General features: G+C 39.2%; 2 protein-coding genes and 1 long non-coding RNA gene across 5 annotated transcripts in view; 2 read left to right on the top strand and 1 right to left on the bottom strand.

Moving 5' to 3' along the window:
* The first annotated feature begins 3,486 nt into the window (after positions 1–3,486).
* Positions 3,487–7,362, top strand: LOC120419510 (uncharacterized protein K02A2.6-like). Its single transcript, XM_039582209.1, has one exon. It carries the CDS (start codon positions 3,487–3,489, stop codon positions 7,360–7,362), a length of 3,876 nt encoding a protein of 1,291 aa, XP_039438143.1.
* Positions 7,363–8,011: 649 nt separating this feature from the next.
* On the top strand, positions 8,012–12,908 carry LOC120419507 (uncharacterized). Its single transcript, XR_008212602.1, has 3 exons — positions 8,012–9,933; positions 9,993–10,280; positions 10,341–12,908. It is a non-coding gene; the product is annotated as an uncharacterized LOC120419507 (long non-coding RNA).
* Positions 12,909–15,664: 2,756 nt separating this feature from the next.
* Positions 15,665–16,972, bottom strand: part of LOC120419494 (uncharacterized) — a 140,828-nt gene continuing 139,520 nt past the window's right edge. For all 3 annotated transcript variants that reach the window (XM_039582184.2, XM_039582183.2, XM_039582185.2), the window contains one exon: positions 15,665–16,661. In XM_039582184.2, the coding sequence (XP_039438118.1) occupies positions 16,328–16,661 (334 nt within the window). In that variant the 3' untranslated portion in view covers positions 15,665–16,327. The remainder of the gene's footprint in view (positions 16,662–16,972) is intronic.

Raw genomic sequence — 16,972 nt, 5'->3', positions numbered from 1 at the left:
GAAGATTGTAAAAAGGGTGGTTTTTGCAAGAAACCCTATCATGTTATACATTTTCAGGAAGGTATTAAAAAGACCTTTCCAATGAGACCAAAACATTGATGATCCGACAACCCTATCAAAAGTTATTAACACTTAAGTGTTATTTATACACTTTTTGGAGGCCGGATCTCAGATATTTCAATGAAAATGAAGTCCGGGTCCATCATGCGACCCATCGTTAGTTAGATAATCGAAAGACCTTTCAAATGAGCCTAAAACATCGAGGATCTGACAACCCTTTCAAAAGTTATTAGCACTTAAGTGTAATTTATACACTTTTTGGAGGCCGGATCTCAGATATTTCAATGAAAATGAAGTCCGGGTCCATCATGCGACCTGTCGTTAGTTAGACAATCGAAAGACCTTTCAAATGAGCCTAATACATTGAGGATCGGACAACCCTTTCAAAAGTTATTAGCACTTAAGTGTTATTTATACACTTTTTAGAGGTCGGATTTCAGAAATTGTGATAAAAATATTGTCTGAATCTTCCATGCGAACTATCGTTGGATAGGTTTTTTTTATCAGACCTTGCCGATGAGCCAGAAAAATTGAAGGTCTGCGAACCCTATCAAAAGAAATGAGTAATAAAGTTGATTTGTTAAACATGTTAAGGGAATGCTGCTATTTTTACTGAATGTATTGACTTCATGAATTTGAGGAAGGCACCAACCACCTAAAGGTGGATTAAGTAACGTTTTTTTTGAAAGTTTCATAACTCTTTTTTTTTAATAGGTCCTATAAACATATGAAAGACAATAGCTTATAGAACCTTTTCCAAAAAAAACCTTAGATTTCAAAATGAAAGTGAATTTAATTATTTTTAGATTAAATTACTTGTCTTTTTGTTTTGTTTTAAGTTGAAACAAATGTCTCAAAAATGAGCATGAGATAGTTTTTAGTAAATTATTTGTGTGTATTAGGCTGTTGCAAATATTTTTAAAAGTTTTTGTCTCGATCCCCCAACCCTTCAAAATCCACCCAAAAAATCAAAGGGGATTTTTTTCAAAATTTCAGCGTAATTTTAAATGAAATTAGCTGAATTTAATTTAAAATGCATTCTCTCGTGGTTAAAATTATTATTAACAGAGCAAAAAAGCAAAGCAATCCACTTTAACGACCCCCGGGTCTTTTGTGGACTCTGTTGCAAGTTTCTGCTCATTTCTAGGCGTCCGAAGTTTTTGTGTGATGAGTCACCCAAAACCTCTTTTACGAAAATGGACCGACGTGTTACTTCCCCATCCGATAGAAGGCGTGTTCAGGCAAATCTCGTCTCGAAAAATGTCACCGGCTCCGTCTGGGATTGAACCCAGGCCTGCTGGGGTAAGAGGCTCCCACGCTAACCACTAAACCACCGGACCCGGCCAGCATCTGGGCCAAATATGAGCGCTCTAGGTCCACGGGAAGTGGGGGTTAATCGGGACACAAAGTTTAAAGGCTCAAAAACGTCAAAAATCGTAAAATGGCTGTGACTTAAGCACAATTTAATTAAATTCCAAAATAAAAATGAATCTAAAAGGGCATAAAAAATGCATCAAAATGAATGGTGAAGCATGTTATTAAATTAAATCTGAAGGGAGTTATTGGCATTTTAGTGAAAAAATAGCACAATTTCAAATTCAAATAAAATGTGCTTCATCCAGATATCAACTCAATTCGACCTGGTGCTTTTAGGGAAGATCCGGGACTACCATCTGAGACTGATAACGCTTCGGAAAAGCTTTTCCTAGGCAGTTTAACATAGAAATAGACATTTTTCATTTAGTGAATTTGGTCTGTGTAAATTTTTGCTCAATGAAACCCTTAAATCCCATTTTCTGGTGACAATTTCATCAAATTCGTGTTACTGAATCAATTTCACTTTCAATCAATTTGCATAACCTTTTTTTTTTGAGTGACCAGTGACAGCTCGAGCTCGACCTTTGTCTAAAAATATAAATAAATAATGTTAACAGCAATGTTAAAAAATATTTTCTGAAGGACGAAAATACAAAATCGTTTAAATTTTTGTTTGAAATCTCGCGCATGCCGTGTATGGATTACCTGATATTTACAGCTATTTACGGTAGTTGCTCCATAGTCACTACTTTTTTCAAATCAAAAATATTTTTTACCTGTGAATTTAACATTTAAGCTTACCGTTATAATCGAAAAAAATAATATGTGATGTTCTTTTTGCTTGCAAATTTGATTTTGTTTCAAAAACGATTTGCTTTTGACAAAAAAATTTATAAAATTTTGTATTTGCATTATCTTTTAGATTCAACAAAAAAATCATATTTTAAGTTGTTTTACATAGGCCGTTGCAAATATGTTTAAAAGTTTATGTCATCAAAATCGCCCCCCTCCCCTTCAAAATCGGTCCAAAACATAAGGGGGCAATTTTTTTTTAATTTCTAAAAATATTTGCAACGGACAATTAAAAAATAGCAGTGTTTCTGATTTTTCAGTCATGATTTTTGGAAAATGCCACAAATAAGCATAAAAAATCAAACAGCAACGCATTTATTTTTTTTCTATTTTTTTTCGGTGCAACTTTAAGAAATAAATTAAATTTGATGAGAAATTAAAGAATACATTGTGCAAACTTGTACTTTTTAATGTTAACATTTATTTTATTTATAAAATACATTTAAAAGCAAACAAAAAACAAGATTTTTGTACAGATCGAAAAAAGACGAAAAACATGAAAAAACTATTTTTAACATTATGCAAGTTTTTGGCTTGTCGTGATCGGGGACTTTCTTTTATAATTAAATCACAGATATTTTGCAATTAACAAACAACACGTCTTATTCCACACAAATTAACCACAAAACTGATTTGACAATCTTCATTCTCTCTTTCGCCGGACGCGCGCATCTCGTTGTTTTCTCGCTCGTTGTTCTCTCTCGCAGCTCGCAAGCGCGCTCTCGCACTCAATCCGCAATCTGTCAACTAACAAGGCAATATGCACGAAGGTGCGCACTTTTTGTTGCGCTCTAAACTCTTATTTATGAATTATATCAATCTTATAATAAATACTCATTTAATAATAAATTTATATATTCAATCTGTAGTGTCTTGTCTGTACAAATGTCTGGCAACACTGTAATCGGTGGTGGGAGAGAAGAACTGTCAGAGGAGGGAGCCATTATAATAAAGATCTTGTGAGAGTACGCACGTGTCTCGGGTATAATTCTTCTACATTTTGGCGACGATTCGGGAAATTTACCGGGAGAACGCGCGGAAAAGATCGCGAAAGTACCGTTTTTGTGAAAAACCGTGCGAAGGGAAGTAGTTCGGCTAGCAGAAAACGGGAAATTGAACGAATTTTGAGCGTCGCGTGTGTGAGCATCGAAGTGTGCGAGTGAGATGATGAATCACAATATTCAACCTTTCGTGGTTGGAGAAACCGCGACAGTGGGAAAGAGATGGAAATCTTGGCGAAGGTCATTCGATCTTTACATGACGTGCTGCGGCACGGTGAACAATGAGAAGAAGAAGGCGATGCTTTTGCACCTCGCCGGACCGGAAGTGCAAGAAATTTTCTACGATGACCCGGAACATGCTGCTGAACCTCCGAATGGATCGGATGTTTTCAAAGAGGCGGTCAATTTGCTGGATAAGCACTTCGAACCGGTGGTGTGTGTCCCTCATGAAAGAGTATTGTTCCGACGCATGAAACAAGAAGGCAGTGACGGGATTGAGCAGTTTGCGAGAAAGTTGCGTCATCAGGGGAACTTGTGTGACTACGGAGGTGCTCTGGACATGCGAATCACGGAACAAATCTTCGACGGCTCGACGTCGGATGCTCTTCGAGAGGCGATTTTGAAGAAGCGACTGGTGGTGCTGAAGGACATCCTGGAGGAAGGAAGGATCTTGGAAACGATTGAGCTGAATAAGCAGGAGGCCGTCGCTTCGACGTCAAACGGACCTGCAGCAGTGAACAAAGTGGATGGTGGAAAGTGTTTCCGATGTGGCTCTCTGGAACATTTTGCGAACTCCAAGAAGTGCCCAGCTCTCAAGAAGAAATGCGACAAATGTGGACTTGTTGGACATTTCAAGCTACAATGTCGCACGAAGAGCCACACCGCGAAAACGAAGAAGAAGAAAGTGCGACAAGTGGATAGTTCCGACGAAGAAGATTCGGACGAAGACAAAGACAGCGATGCCGACAGTGAGAACAGTGAAGTGCTGCACATTTTCTCTACAACGATGAAGCAAAGTGAAGTGGTAAGGGAGAGCTCGAAGTACAACACGAAGATTTCGTGTTCGGTGGGAGGAGTAAAGCTGAAGTGGACGGTGGACTCCGGGGCATCAGTCAACGTAATCGACGAAGGCACTTGGGAATTGCTGAAGAAGAAAGGTTGTAAAGTGAGCTACGAGAACAACGAAACCCGCAAGAAGCTGATGGCGTACGGCAACAATCGGCTGGACGTAAAGGGTGTTTTCAAGGCGGACATCTCGCACGGGCCTAAGACTGTACATCGGGAAATCTACGTCATTCGTGGTCACGGAGCTAATCTGTTGGGAAAAACGACCTCGATAGATTTGGGCGTGTTGCAGATCAAGTCTGAAGTTTCGCAGGTGCAAGAAAGCAAAACACCAGCTTTCGGAAAAGCTAAAGGCGTGTCCGTCGTCGTCGAGTTGGATCAGAAAGTTCGCCCTGTACAGCAGCCCTGCCGCAGATTGCCGATTCCTTTGCAAGCCGTCGTCGAAGCGGAGCTGCAGAAGCTCTTGGACCAGGATGTGATCGAGTATGCGCCGAACAAGGTCACTTGGTCATCTCCGCTTGTCGTGACGCCGAAGGACGGAGGTCGTAAAGTAAGGCTCTGCGTGGACATGCGACGCGCTAACACTGCTATTGTCCCGCAACGATACCCTCTCCCGACATTCGATGAAATCATGCCCTACCTCAACGGATGCAAGTATTTCTCAAAGATCGACCTCACGCAAGCATTTCATCAGCTGGAACTACATCCGGATTCTCGGGAAATAACCACATTCGTCACGCCGAAGGCTTACTTTCGCTTTAAGCGACTGATGTTTGGGATGAGCATCGCATCGGAGGTTTTCCAACGAGAGCTGGGAAAAATGCTGAAAGGGCTCGAGGGGGTAAAGCACTTCATCGACGATATTTTGGTCTTTGGCCGAACTCGAGAAGAGCACGATCGGCGGCTGGCGGCGTTGATGAAGCGGATCGAGGAGTGCGGATTAACAGTGAACAAGCTGAAGTGCCAGATTGGTCAGACGAAGGTCTCATTCATGGGACATCTGCTGTCGAGTGACGGAATACTGCCAATGGAAGAGAAGGTTAGTGCAATCAAGTCATTCCGGCGACCGGAGTCAGCCGAAGAGATTCGGAGTTTCCTTGGTTTGGCGAACTACGTCGGAAAATTTATCCCGAATCTTTCCTCGATCAGCACTCCGCTGAGGGACATGACGGTGAAGGGGGCCAAGTTCAAGTGGACGAAACAAGCCGAAAAAGCGTTCACGTCCATTAAAAGTTCTCTGTCAAACCCGCAGCACCTGGGATTCTACAGTCCGGAAAGTGAAACAACCCTGGTGGTAGATGCAAGTGCCACGGGACTGGGTGCTGTTCTCCTGCAGACGGACAACGGTCAGCGAAGGGTGATAAGTTACGCAAGCAAAAGCTTGTCGAAGACCGAGCGCAGGTACTCGGTTTTGGATAAGGAAGCGTTGGCAATTTACTGGGCGATCGGCAGATTTGACATGTACCTGCGGGGAAAGTTTTTCGTAGTGCTGACTGATCACAAGCCGCTGGTCAAGATTTTCGCTACCGAATCAGCTCCGAACGAACGACAGCAGCGCTGGGTGTTGAACCTGATGGGGTACCGTTTCCTAGTACGACACGTTCCTGGGAAAGCGAACATCGCCGACCCTTTGTCGCGACTCGCTCAAAGCGAGGAGGCACGAAACTGCGACAAGGACTGCGAAAAGGATCTGTGCGCCATGGTCGAAAGTGCGTTGCCAGCAACTCTGACAATGACGGAGTTGATCCAAGCGGCGGAAGAAGATGCTGAAACGTTCATGCTGCGTAAGGCGATAAGAACAGGAACCTGGGGTGACGACATGAAGCGATACCGTCCATTCCAAAACGAACTCTGCTACGCCAACCAGGTGGTTCTACGGCGCAACAAGATCGTCGTTCCGCAAAGTCTTCGAGAAAGAGTTTTGGATCTAGCACATGGTGGTCACCCGGGTAGCAGCAAAATGAAACGTCGACTGAGAGCTGCGGTTTGGTGGCCAGGGATCGATCAAGACGTTGACAAACGTTGCAAGCAGTGCCTGGAGTGTCAAGCAGTTGGGAGCGGACCAAGTCCAGAACCGTTGTGTATCCAAGAAATGCCATCAAAGCCGTGGAGTCATTTGAGCGCTGACTTCCTCGGTCCACTACCAAACGGCAAGTACCTGTTCGTCCTGATTGATGCCTACAGTCGCTACTGTGTGGTGGAAGTAATGACCAAGATCACTTCAGTTTTGGTCATCCAGCGTCTTGAGCGAATTTTCACACGGCTCGGGCTGCCGGACATTCTGAAGACGGACAACGCAACCAACTTTTGCAGCCAGGAGTTCAAGGATTACTGTGTGGACAGCGGTATCAAACTCACCCACACAACACCGTACTGGCCAGCTGCGAACGGTGAAGTGGAGAGACAGAACCGATCCATACTGAAGGCGCTGAAAATCGGACAATTGAACGGCGAGAACCTGGAAAAGGCGCTACAAGATTACCTGTACATGTACACGGTAACTCCACACGCTGTGACCGGCGTTTCCCCAGCGGAGTTGATGTTTGGAAGGCGCTTCAAGGACAGATTCCCGCACCTTTCGGGAGAAGTCGTAGTTCCGGAGGAGGTTCAAGAACGCGATCGGATCGCAAAGTACCAGGCCAAGGTGTACCGGGACATCAAGGTGCACGCTAAACCATCGGACATCCAAATTGGCGACCACGTCTTGATGAAGAACCAGCACCGAGACAACAAGTTAGCCCCAAATTTCAACCCGGAACCGGTGGTAGTGGTACAAAAGGCGGGAAATTGCGTGACGGTTAGAACACCCCGAGGTGATCTGTTCCGACGAAACTCTTCGCACCTGAAACCCATCAGAAGCAGCATTGGGCCAGCTGAACAAGCGAATGAACCGGACGTCGATGGTGAAACGTTGGCAGAAGCCGACTTCGACGCAGAGTACCCGGTAGCAGCGAATGATCGAGCGGTAACCCCAGGGATTGGTCAAGGAGGAGATGCGCTTCAACGTCCCAAGCGGATTATCAAACCCCCAGCTAGATTCCAGGACTACGAGTTGGGAGAAGAGTAGAGAAAGCAACTAAACTGTGACGAAGGGAGAAGATGTAGTGTCTTGTCTGTACAAATGTCTGGCAACACTGTAATCGGTGGTGGGAGAGAAGAACTGTCAGAGGAGGGAGCCATTATAATAAAGATCTTGTGAGAGTACGCACGTGTCTCGGGTATAATTCTTCTACACAATCCTACAACCCATAATCCCTACATGGCTATCCACATTTTTTTTTAGAAAGAAAGTGTGGCTGTCATGTCATGGCACACTTTTTTTTTGTAACGTTGATACCACTGCGTGATTTTGACATTTCGGGCGTGCATCATTCGTAACGCCATTTTCGCTTAAAAATCTGGATATTGTCCCTCCGGCACTAAATCAAAACGACCGATTTTAACTATTGCCACACTTTTTCAAAATTCAAAAATAAGGTTGAATGAAAGATAACCACTTCTCATCCCACCACGGTAAAAAAATATATTTTTTTTAGCAATGGCAAAAATAAAAAAAATATGAAGGGATTTTTTCTGATAACTAACAAAATCATTGACATAGCTTGTACTATCGAATGTAATCTAAAAAAAATATATAAATAAAAAAAAACATGTTTTTTTCAGACCATTGTCTAGCTAGTCCATCTTAGATAAATAAAACGCAACTGGAAATTCTGGATTCATTTCAGTTTATTTTTGATTTCATTAAATACCCTTCTCCCAATTACATTGCACTTAAATATTAATGCATGAACAATGTACAGTACACCTTGCCTACCACACGGTTGCAACTCTCGTCTCTTTTTTTTCGCCAAAAGGGTTCAAAACATTGTTTTTATTCTGCAATTTGTCCCGGACTGGAATGAGATTTTTTTTCTGCTCTTCTTGTTGTTAATCCATCCACAATCCGCTTTTCCTTTCATTAGTGGAAATCTCCGACCCGGAATTATAAATCGATATTATGTTTTTTTGTTGTTGTTAATAAATGACATTTTGATCATTGTTTCTCTGCCTTATTTCGTAATGTTGTGTGTTGTTCTGTGCGATTACAGCTGGACCCCAAAAATGTTATGTTTTTTTTTCATTTTTCTCATTATTAATGTACTTGTTTAATGTTCGGTAGAATTAGTTGATATTTGTTTCTCCGGTTAAATGTTGCATGCTTCGTTATCGTTGAACTTTGTTTTTTTCCTCTACTCATTTATCAAACCCAGAACTTATTCGGAAAACAAGCACTCTCACGCAACATTTGGCGCCAATAAATTGATTGCTTTTTTCGGTGATAAAAAACATGGCTCTCGATTGTATCATTATTATGTTTTAAAATATATCCTTTAATTATGCTGCTTTTTGCTCGCACGGCGTTCGTTTCAATCACAATTACATGTAAAGTTTTATTTCTTTTTTTCAATAAACACCAAAAACAGTTTTGTGTGTAGCTGAAGTATTCTTCTTTTGATTGATTATATTCTTGCTGAGAGAGTAGTACAAAGGGGAAAGATGAGTTACATTTGGTAAACAGTTTTTTTTTGTTACATACATTGCTTGTTTAGTTTATTTTTTGTTCAATAGATACAGATTACAGAATGTTACACACAAGAATAAGTTTTTGAAAATGAAACAATAAAAAAACAGTGGAACGTTGTGTTGTGCTAGTCGAAATCAAAGCAAAAGCTACGTAACTCGCTACTGAACTCGATCAAGTCAGCTGATGATTGCTTTTTCCTTTTCTTTCATTTTTGATGCATTTATCGGTGCGCATTCCTTCTATATTTTGCATTTTTTTGTGATTTTATTTTAAACGTTTATTTTGATTGAATGATTGTAAAAAAATCTACAAACTTTTGTAATGGATTTTTTATTTTTAATATGTCAAGGCAGGACTGGACTAGGAAATGTTTGTATTATTTTATTTTAAACTTTTTCATTCATAATTCCTTTCGTAATTTTATTCTCTGCATTGGGGGGATTAATGTTGTTCGTCTCATATGTATTGTTGTTATATGTTGGATTAGCCGTTACAATTGTATGGCATGGATTGGTCACTTTCTAAATCGAACGATATTTGTTTTTGGGCTAGCTATAAGATTTTTCTATCAATATGAACTGAAAAGGGGTGGCAGAGGTTACCTTCGAGGGTACACACAAAAAAATATTACGGTAATGACAAAAGTAACTTACTTTTGAATTAAAAAGTTGTTAAAATTTGCTACATTAAAAGTTTTTTTCTTGTTTTGAAAATGAAAACTTTTACTGCTACAGTTTTTGAAAATCTCAATGCTCACTGGTTTAAAAGTTTTTACTTTTAATTCGACTGTAAAATTTCTTTCATTTTGACGTTCTCGTGTAACCGTGTACGCCTAAGTCGCAAATGTAAACAAACACTTTGGTGGGTCCGGTGCTGCTGGTGAGTCTAGGACGCAAAGCAAAGCCGACCGCGGCAGCAGCCAGGACTCGGACGCGGAAACCTTAGTGAGCCAAACAGCAGCAGCGGAATGCCTTTGAAGGAGGGTGGTGCAGGAGCGGGACGAGGTCGAGTGCTCGAAAAGGACAAGGCCAGCTTCCTGCAGGAACTGCAGCTGTTCCACGGCCGGAATGCGTAAGAAGGAAGCTTGGGTGTTTTGTGGGGTTTGTGATTGATTTTGTTTGTTTTTGTAGGATGAGAGGTAGGAATGTGGATTCGCACCGGTTGTATTGGGTGGTGGTGGCCCGGGATTGGTGGTTGAAGGTCAATTCGCGTGAGGACTGGGGCGAGAGATGGCGCTGCCGAAGCGTTGCGTGAACAACGAGATTGCGTTGAAGAAGATTAACTTCCGGTTTTTGGACAAGTACGCGAAAGTTTATTTTCACGATGGGCCTCCGACGAAGAGGAGGAAGACGAAAAGCTACATAATCGGAGGTGGTCAGCGCAGATGTTGCACTCGGTGCCGGCGGTTTACAGCACCGGTGAGTATTAAGAATGTGTGCAGTGGCTAGCCAACATCACTTACTTTCAATCTCTTTTAGCAACTTCCCGCCCACAAACACTCACGTCGCGACGGCGCAGCTTCAGCCGAATGAATCTGGACAGTGAGCCAAAAAAAATCTGTGTCACTCTCGAAGTAGGATTACGTGCTCAAAATCGAACTCCGTTCCGAGGGCCTCATCAATCCAATCTTCCGGATGCGCTTCCAGGATCGGGAACTCCCCGTTCAGGCACTTTACTTTCCAGCCGGGAAACGTCGACGACCCTTCCCGAATCAATGGCCAACTCCTCCAAGACTGTCCTGATTGAGGCCGGAAACGTGACCATCGTGTTACACTGCTGTCGCGCGTCGAAGCCTCCATCCGGAACCGTCCAGCCTGGGGTATTCCGAAGTGACCGGTGGCGTACCGTATGAAGCAGAAGCTAGTGGAGAACGTTAAATACAAAAAAGTGTTTTTCTAACATACTGTTTAATTTTTTTTAAATAAATGTAAAAAACCAAGCACATTTTTCTGAAATTATCCCTGTAGTGCTAAATATTGTGTATTCTTGCCATAAAAGGTTTCTTTTCCAATTAAAAGTAAAATAATTTTACCAATACAACGATTTTGTCCCATAAATGCATGGTAGTATCAAAAACTTTCCAACTTTTAAATTGAAAAGTTTGAACTTTCAACGAATATTCACCAACGCGAACTTTTAATCCAACGAACGATCTTTTTAAATTTAGAGTAATTTTTCTTTGTGTGTACGTCGATGGGCTGTGTGATGTGTGTGCTATTCAATCAAAGATTTACAAAATATACAGCAATTCTACACAAAAACAGCATGATTCGAAAGAAGTTCTCCGATCGGGCTCAAAAATTTTCTGGGGATTCCCTGGCCGAAATAATTAGACCCGTATTTTTTTGTTTGGCCATTAGGGTGACCTACGCCGTGTTAAGGTGGTCAAAAAAATGGCAATTTTCGTTGGTTTTCACAAAAACCCTTTTTTTTTTTCAAAAAATCATTACTCCACGCCATTTCAATTGATTTGGACGCAAATGAAAGGGTATTAGATAGGCTTTTAAGGAAAAATAGTTAAAATATTTCAAATATCTAGGCCGATATTTTAAAAGGTCGTATGAAAACTTAAAATACTGTTTTGAAGGTCTCGGGACCAAAAAGCCTACGTATGAAAACATTTTTTTTAATTTTCGTAATTTAAAGACGCAACTTATGGTACCCAAACATGTATAGGTCATAGCTTTAATTTCAAATTTATAACAGTTTTAGTGAAAAAAGTAAATTTTTTTCGTCAGTTTTTCGAAATTTCCCATTTTTGCGAGTGGTGCGTCGAAAAACCCAGTTTTTATTTTCAAAAAATCGTATCACGGAATATTGAAAACATAACTTCACCATTTTTTGATATGATATGTTTTTTTTTTCGAGGAATCCGACAAAAATATTTTCAGACATAAGCTCGTTGGTCCCGAGACCATCAAAACAGCATTTTAAGTTTTCATTCGACCTTTTCAAATGTTAGGCTAGATATTTTAAACTTCTAACTATTTTTCCTTAAAAGCCGATCTAATACTCTTTCATTTGCGTCCAAGACAGCTAAAATCGATTGAAATGGCGCGGAGTAATATTTTTTTTGAAAAAAGTGGTTTTGCGAAAATCGACGAAAATGGCCATTTTTTGGACCACCCTAACTTGGCGTTAGTCAACCTAATGACCAAACAAAAAAATCTGGGTCTAATTATGTTGGCCAAGGACCACCCAGAAAAATTTCGAGCCCGATCCGAGAACTTTTTTTTCGAATCATACTGTTTTCGTGGGGAATTGCTATATAATGAAATTGCGTATCTATATATCAACTTATCACTTGAAATTAAATGACAATTTTCTTTTGTAAACAAATATTTCATGTTAAATGTTTATTCGCTGGTAAAAAGTCCACAATCTGACTTTTTTGTATTTTCAAATATTTTATGTTTTCATAATGAACTCCGTGGAATTTAATTTATTTTATTCCCTTGGTTTTGCACAATAAAATGGTTCTTATGCAAAAAAGTCCTGGGAAGTGATTGCAGAGGGTTTCATCCAAGGTGGACCACGGGGAACTGAGATATGGCGGAGTTTTTACCGGAATTTTTATGAAGGTCCACCAAGATAAGACAGTACAGAGCTGGCGACAGGAACCATGTTCCGGAACCCCTGTAGGAGATTGACCAGGTCGGTTCAATAATTTAGGCATGTTGCAATTCAAACGTAATAATTCCAACACAGTAGGCTACCACTATTGTCCAATTATAAAAACAATTCATAAATGGACCTAAGAATTCTGAAAACTTTTCTTTGAAAATAACAAAAAATAAAAACTTGTTATCACCTTGAATGCGCTTCAATCTCCCAGGATAATTATGAGTATGAAACACAGAAATCGGTCGAAAAATCTCAATCGCGTTTTTCTCAATTTTGTACCTTTTTGAACTTGATACAATCTGCGTAGAACGGCAGAGTAGTTGTTAGAAATTTTTTTTCTCAATTTAAGTTCATCTTTAGATTGTACCTCAGCAATTGATTGTAATTTTCTCAGCAATCCAAATCTGAATACTTGCAGAATGAAATTAAATTTTTAGTGACTTATTGCTTAAAGGATCATCTTCACAGTATAGAAAAAAATATATTCTGAAAAAGGGATCGCAAAAAAAAAAAAAATTAGATTTGCCGGAAAATTGTAAAATTTTGGAGCCAAGACAGAAAAGTAGTTGCAAGTGAGAAGGGTCTCGGCCGAAAATTAAACTGGTTCAAAATTCGAGTGTTAAAAAAAATCTTGCTTTTTAGGAATATTTTTGGGATTTTTTTTTCTCTTATTAAAATTTGTTGAGTTGTTAACCAATCCAAGCAACTTTGTCGACGTTTTTGACACCAGAATTGTACAGTCGACTCTCCGGTTGTCAATATTCAAGGGTCCATCGAAGAAGAGAATCATCAGTTCACATATGAAGAATGAAGACTCGATTGAAAATCAAGGGAATGATGGAAAGAGAGGAATCACAAATCCGTATAAATAATTTCAAGATTGTTCAGGTGTAAAACGAAAATGCGATCAATAATTAAAGTGGAATAATAAAGCTTTTAACTGCTTATTTAATCGTCGGTGTACAGTCCGCCGCACTGTTTAATCATTTTCTGACTTACATTCAATTTTGCAGTCCAAAACCAGTCATTGAATTGAAAAAATAAAATTCTTTTTCAAATTTTCTTTTCTTGATTTGTGTGCACCTACGTCAAAGACCAAGATTGTTTACTTTTTGCTTTTTGGTCTGACAGTCTTGGTCTGACAGATCTGGTCTGACAGCTTTATCATGGATTTTGGTCTGGTCTAGGCGAGGGATAGGACACAGCACCTTCCTGTTGAAAATATGCTTTTTGTTGTGCCTAGCTACACGCAGAAAAATAAGACATATTTGAATCAACAAAACGTTTTGTTGATTTGAAAATCAAGATTTTTGTTGAATCAACGCTAAACGTCAAAGCAACTTTTTCAAAACAACAAAAGATTTTTGTGGAATTGAGAAAATCAAGGGTTGTTTCAACGCAAAATCAGCGTTGATTATATTCAACAAAATTTTTGTTGAATCAAACCTCGTACAGGCTGATTCTACAAAATATTTTTTTGCGTGTATCAAACAAAAGTCAAACATCCTTCAAAACTTGGTATCGCAAAAAAAAATAGAATTTTTTTGATCGATTTGGTGTCTTCAGCAAAGTGGTAGGTGTGGATAAGGATTACACTGTAAAAAAATAATACACGGTATAAATTTTTTTTTGGTAATTTTTAATTTCATTTTTTGTTACTAAAACTTGATTTGCAAAAAAAAACACTATTTTTAATTAAATCGAAATTTAATAAAATCGAAATATTGGTGGCAACAATTTTTCAACTTCATTTTTGATGTAAAATCGAATTTGCAACTAAAAAGTACTTTAGTGAAATTTTGATTAAGTGCACCGTTTTTAAGTTATAGTAATTTTTAGGTAACTTTTTTGAAAATAGTCGCAGTTATTCATTTTTTAAAATTAGTGCCCATGTTTGCCCACTTTTGAAAAATCAGTTTTTTTCGCGTCATTCAAAGTTAAGTTTTAGAGAAAAAATATATTCTGAGCACTTTTATAGCTCTAAGAAACAAATATTTTCGATTTAGAAAAATCTTTTTGGACTTATTGGTTAAAAGTTACAGCAATTTTAAGGTGAAAAAAATGTGTTTAGTTGAAAGGGAAGTTTTAGCACGACCGCTGAAAAAATCTAAAAGGTATTTTCCTAGAACTTGAGATATTTTTGTTTAAGTTTAGGATCGCAGCTATGATTTTTTGAAAAAAAAATTTTTTTTAGAAAAATTGAACTTTTTTTTTATAAACAGTAGTTGTTGGGTAACTGGGCTGAGAACGTAGCCCAGTCACCGAATGCTGCTCGTTAACTGGGCTGAACAAAAAAAAAACGAGGGGACCACCGATGCATAATATTTTCCAGATGAAATATAAAAATAAAAGTTACTCAAATTTATTTACAATGCTTACTTTTCATTTTTCTTTAATTGTAACTTGAAATTAAACAAAAGTTTGAAAAAAGTTTTTTTATGTATTGAATATGATTTTTGCATCCATTAACCCCTCGGTCTTTTTGGTTTGTTTTGGTTATCTGACGTTTGTCTGCTTTTTAACTGGGCTACGGCCCAGTTATCGAGCGCCCAGTTAAAAAGCAGCCCAGTTAAACAACGCCCAGTTACCGAACAACTACTGTAGTAAGCTATTTTCATTTTGCAGATAGTTTTTAGGCTGAATTTAAAAAAAAGGTTTTGTTTTGCAATTTTATTATTTTATGACGAAAGTTTTTACCAAAATAGAAAATACGTAATTTAGTAATTGGAATTTTAGTGATAAAAAAAATTAAAAAACGGTTTTTTTCCTACACTGAAACGCCGATGGTTTGACAGCAATTGTTGCCAAATGAACGAGGTCACTTTTTAGTTTGACAACCTGTTTACGCAAGGTTAACACTTACTGCTAAACTCTATTCAAAGATTGCACCCTCACCAAACAGCCCATTCTGCATTCATGTAATCTGGGAAGGATTTTTTCTTTTTGCTTTTATTCATTTCCCGCTTAAAACCCATCTCCTCACTTTCTTCGCTTTTGGTAAACTGAAAAAGGCACTTACCCTTTGTGTTTTTTTTTGTCTAGGCGGAGGCTGTTGGACTCTTAATTGTTGTTTTCGATGATTTGCGTTCTCTATTTTACTTCCTGTTGATTTGTGATGAAATTTTGGTGGATTGTGTGTGTTCATGGGTGAAAATGATAAATTACATTTTGTGTGCGGTTTGAGAGATTTTTTTATTTCTACTTTTGATCGATCGGGTGGTTTATAAATGCTTGTTTGTGGCTTGAGTTGTGTAAAGTGGAGGGTGTGTTTGTGTTTGTGGGGTTTTATCAAAACGAAGGAGTAAAAAAACTTAGCTGTAACTTTCAGGCAACGTAAAATCTAATATATAAAAAATTGTACAAAAATTGAGAGACAAGTAAACACAGACGTTCACATTTCCAAAAAGGATCATTCTCTGTTCTGAGTTCCGCTCACTTAATTTAACTTAGTCACTAACGAAATCACTTACTTAGAGTGTGTGCTCAATTTTACAATTTTAAAATCATTCTGCTTTTTCTTTGTTTTGCATAATACCGATTGGTTGCTTACATTAGTTGCAAATTTCTGATTCAAGTCATCATCACCCTAAACGTACGAAAAAACGATCGGAACTATAACTTAGCCTATTTTTGAGTCTGGTTTGTTTTGCTTCTTGTAATGTGAGTATTTTTTTCTCTCCATGGAAACCGATACTGTTGCGTTTTTTGGTTTTATTACTTGTTTTTTTTTCTTTTTAGAATAAATGAGGAATTTTTACACCCACCACACCGATTGTTCACACACACACACACGCACACACACACGCACATCAACTTAGGGTGGTACAACACATCGACATGTTTACAGCACGTGGAGATTTTCACAGCTCTTGGATTTGGAGTCCCGGGCCCAGACCCGGCCGAGCAGTCCCTTAACCTTGAGGCTAGCCGACGTCCGCGAGCCGCGGTACTTGCGTGGACTGCTGTGGGCACTTCCGGGCGGAGTTTCGACGGAAAATCCGCCGCCGCCGCCACCGATGCCCCCGATGCCTCCGCCGCTCGCCGAGGACGGAGTGGCCGCCACCGGAGTGCTCGGGTTCGTGCCGCCGCCCATGCCGGACAGACAGATGGCACCGCCCAGCGGGGAACAGGCACGTCGTTTGGACTTGCGGATCGAGCGCTTCCGGAAGAGGTCACTGGGGGAGGAAATGATTTTAAAATACTCATCAATTTATGTAAAATTCAAAATCATCCTTAATCATGAACATTTCGGTGGTCATTTTTTAAATTATCTCGTTTATATAAAACATGTCAAAAATAAAAATATAATAATATAAAATGTCTACAAATAGCGCCCATTTATTTAATCTTATTTTTTCGGCGATTTTTAATCTTAACTTGTCGGTGATAATCTACAATAACTCATTTTTTTGTAACTTTTAAAAAGAACATCCTCATAATCCTAAATCCTACATAATCTTGTCAGGCTTTGAGGATTTATATTTTT

This window comes from Culex pipiens, chromosome 3 (assembly GCF_016801865.2).
Source record: "Culex pipiens pallens isolate TS chromosome 3, TS_CPP_V2, whole genome shotgun sequence".
Classification (NCBI taxonomy): domain Eukaryota; kingdom Metazoa; phylum Arthropoda; class Insecta; order Diptera; family Culicidae; genus Culex; species Culex pipiens.
Note: the sequence above shows the minus strand (reverse complement) of the source record. Positions and strands in the feature narration are given on the sequence as shown.

Bases quoted from the DNA above. Each gene is read 5' to 3' on its own strand.
- LOC120419510 (XM_039582209.1), top strand. From the start codon at position 3,487: ATGACGTGCTGCGGCACGGTGAACAATGAGAAGAAGAAGGCGATGCTT.